General features: G+C 41.2%; 1 protein-coding gene across 1 annotated transcript; it reads left to right on the forward strand.

Moving 5' to 3' along the window:
- The first annotated feature begins 271 nt into the window (after positions 1–271).
- On the forward strand, positions 272–2,274 carry LOC100781292 (golgin IMH1). The gene has a single exon (XM_006589090.4). The coding sequence runs from the start codon at positions 343–345 to the stop codon at positions 2,056–2,058; it is 1,716 nt and encodes a 571-aa protein (XP_006589153.1). The 5' UTR covers positions 272–342; the 3' UTR covers positions 2,059–2,274.
- The last annotated feature ends 628 nt before the right edge of the window (positions 2,275–2,902 follow it).

Here is a 2,902-nt window from a genome sequence, read left to right on the forward strand (position 1 = left end):
AATTGAGGGAAAAAAAATATTTTTCAATAACACAGAGACCCAACGATCAATGATGAATGCATATTACAAATTCAAGAGAGAAATTAGATATTGAGAAAAGAAAGGATAAGTTTGGGCTGCACGTGGTGACTGCTGAGCGAATAGAAATACACAGAGAAAGGCGTGGTTTTGAATTTCTGGATTGGGTTGGGGCCCAAAATTTGAATTCGAAAAGCCAACAACACATCTGATCTATCCCTCTACCTTCATCTTGTGGTATATATATATCCTTCCTATCAACACATTTTCTCTTCCCCTGTAAAACCCTAGATAAACCCTAATAGTCACACCGTCCCTTCAAATATGGCCAAAAAGAAAGTCTCTCAATCTCACGACCCCAAAGAATCCCAAAACGTAAAGCAACCCTTGCCAATGGCTACTCCAACCGATGGCTCCTCAGAACTGCAGATTCAGAACCTCAAAAACCTCAACGCCGTCCTTCTCAAGGAGACCACCCAACGCCGCCAGCAGATTCACTCTCTCCAGTCCGCGCTCCAGCAATCCGCCGTCACCTACGACACCAACCTCGCCTTTGACGTCCAAAACGCTGTCGTTTCTGTCTTCTTCAAAAACCAGCTCGAGGAAATGAACCTTCGCTTCGACACGCTCGTCGGAGAGAAGGACTACGAGGTTGCGGTTCTCAAGCGCCAGCTCAATGACCTCGCCGCCCGTCTCGAGAACGAAACCAGTTCTCTCGTTAAAGAGCGTGACGGACTCGTTCGCGAGACGAAGCGGCTGGAGGAGTGCTTTGACAGAGAGAGGAAGCTTCGGGATGAAGCGGAGACGGCTAGGTCTGAAGGCGAAAAGGTTTTGTCTCGGAAACAGAGAGACATTGCGGAACTTGAAACGGAGAGAGATTTCGCGGTGAAGAGTTCTCAGGAGTCGCTTAGTTTTATTGAAACGCTGAGGGAGGAGATTGAAGCGGTGACTAGGGACAAGAGTGAGATTCAAAGCCGAAACAATGCCCTAGAGAACAAAATCGGTTATCTGGAAAATGAGTTGAAGCGACTCAACCAGTCTACGAAGAAGGACGAGGAGATTACTCGTGCAAAGATTCTCGAACTGGAAGGTAACCTTGGCCTTGCGTTGCAGAAGGAAGAGGAGATGAAAGTGGAGATAAGTGCTCTTCTCAAGGAGAAGAAGGAGGTGGAAAAGAGCGTTGAAACGTTAACAGAGGAAAAAGATGGTGTTCGTAAGGCTTTGAATGTTCTTCAGAAGGAGTTAGAGGATAAGCAGCACGAGCTTGATGAAGCTGTTAGAGTGAGGAGTGAGATCGAGGAGGTCAAGGGCAATCTCGAGAATGAAATTGTTGAGTTGCTAGGGAAAGTGGATGAGTTGAAAGAGTCTTGGGAAAAGTCTGAAGAGGAAAACAAAGAGTTGGTTTCGCAGGTTAAGCATTATAGAAATGCTGTCGATGAAGCTGTGCTTGAGAAGGAAAGCATCAAGAAGGTGTTTGATGGGGAGAAAAAGAAAGTGGAGAATTTGCAGTTGCAGATTGCAGGGATAGAGAAAGTGGTTGCGAAGAGCAATGCTGAATTGGGACAGGTGAGAAGCGAAAGAGACAAGCTAGTTGAGAAGGAAAAGAAGCTGGAAGGCAAAGTGAGTGTTTTGAGGAAGGAAAATGAATCATTGCAGGGTATGCTCGCCGAGGCTCGAAAGGAATCCAAGGATTTGAATGCCAAGGTTGAAGTTTGGTGCAGCAATTCAAACAAAGCACTGGCATTGTTGAAGACTACTGCTGCTGCACTTGTGTATCAACACAAGGAAAGGGGTGGTGAGGAAGTGGCGTCCAATGGGAATCATGTGGAGGAAATTCAGCCATATGCTCAGGAACTTGATGCAATAAAGAAGGCATTCAAAAGCAAGGATGAGATGGTGGATGACATGAAGCAACAACTTGTTTCACTCAACAAATCTGTGGCTGAGGCACACAAGAGTAAGAGCTTGTGGACTATGATATCCTCTGCAACTACAATTTTTGCTGCTGTCTTAGCTGCTTATGTTGCTAGAGGACGCTGAAGTTGAGCCTTTTGTGCTTTTTTACTTATATGAAATGAATGACTTACTTATGGTAATAGGATCAAGATATATGCCATTTATAATTTGAACTAGTTGAGCTATGTCTATCTTGATCCTTATTAGAGAATAACATTTTGATCTGTATTGAGCTTAAAACTTGAAGAAGAAATATGCAAGCTAATTATCTATAATTAATGCTATGCTGTTTGGTGTTAACATCTGTGTGTTTCGAGATAGTTACAAAGCAGAAGAAAGAAAATGTTGTTTTTGTCGAAATAACATTGTTTTATTAGATGTTTTTCCATTCAAGTGATAATAATTGGAGTTGGTATTTAGATTGGACGGGGATGGTAATTAGAACTTAGTTGTTGCAGGTTTTGGCATAATGTTACCAAAGATTATCATTTCGCCTTATATTTTTTCACATATCTTTGCTAGTTGTATTTATGCATCCAGTGACCCCGCATAATGAAAAGATCTGAAGGAAAACATTTTTGTTTTTTAGTACACCCTGAAAAATTATCACTTTTAATTTAACGGCTTCTTTTTGCTTAAATAATCATACGTGTGAGGTGTGCTCTCCTTCCTGAAAATATTTCTGTGAAAAAGAGTATAGGTAAAACAAGTTTCGAGTGTCAAATCCATTGTTTCTCTGAACTGTGTAGGTCTTTGATTTTATATACTGAATTGAAGCTTGGATTCTCGGTTGAGAGATTTTAATTCCTGAAATTTTAAAATCTTTTTTTTATGATATCTACCTAGGTGCTTTTTGGGTGTAAAACAACATAGAAAATAAAATGAATAAATATTAAATTGAAGGAATTTTGTTAAATCAAAGACTAAT

The sequence above is a fragment of the Glycine max genome, chromosome 10, assembly GCF_000004515.6.
Source record: "Glycine max cultivar Williams 82 chromosome 10, Glycine_max_v4.0, whole genome shotgun sequence".
Taxonomy (NCBI): domain Eukaryota; kingdom Viridiplantae; phylum Streptophyta; class Magnoliopsida; order Fabales; family Fabaceae; genus Glycine; species Glycine max.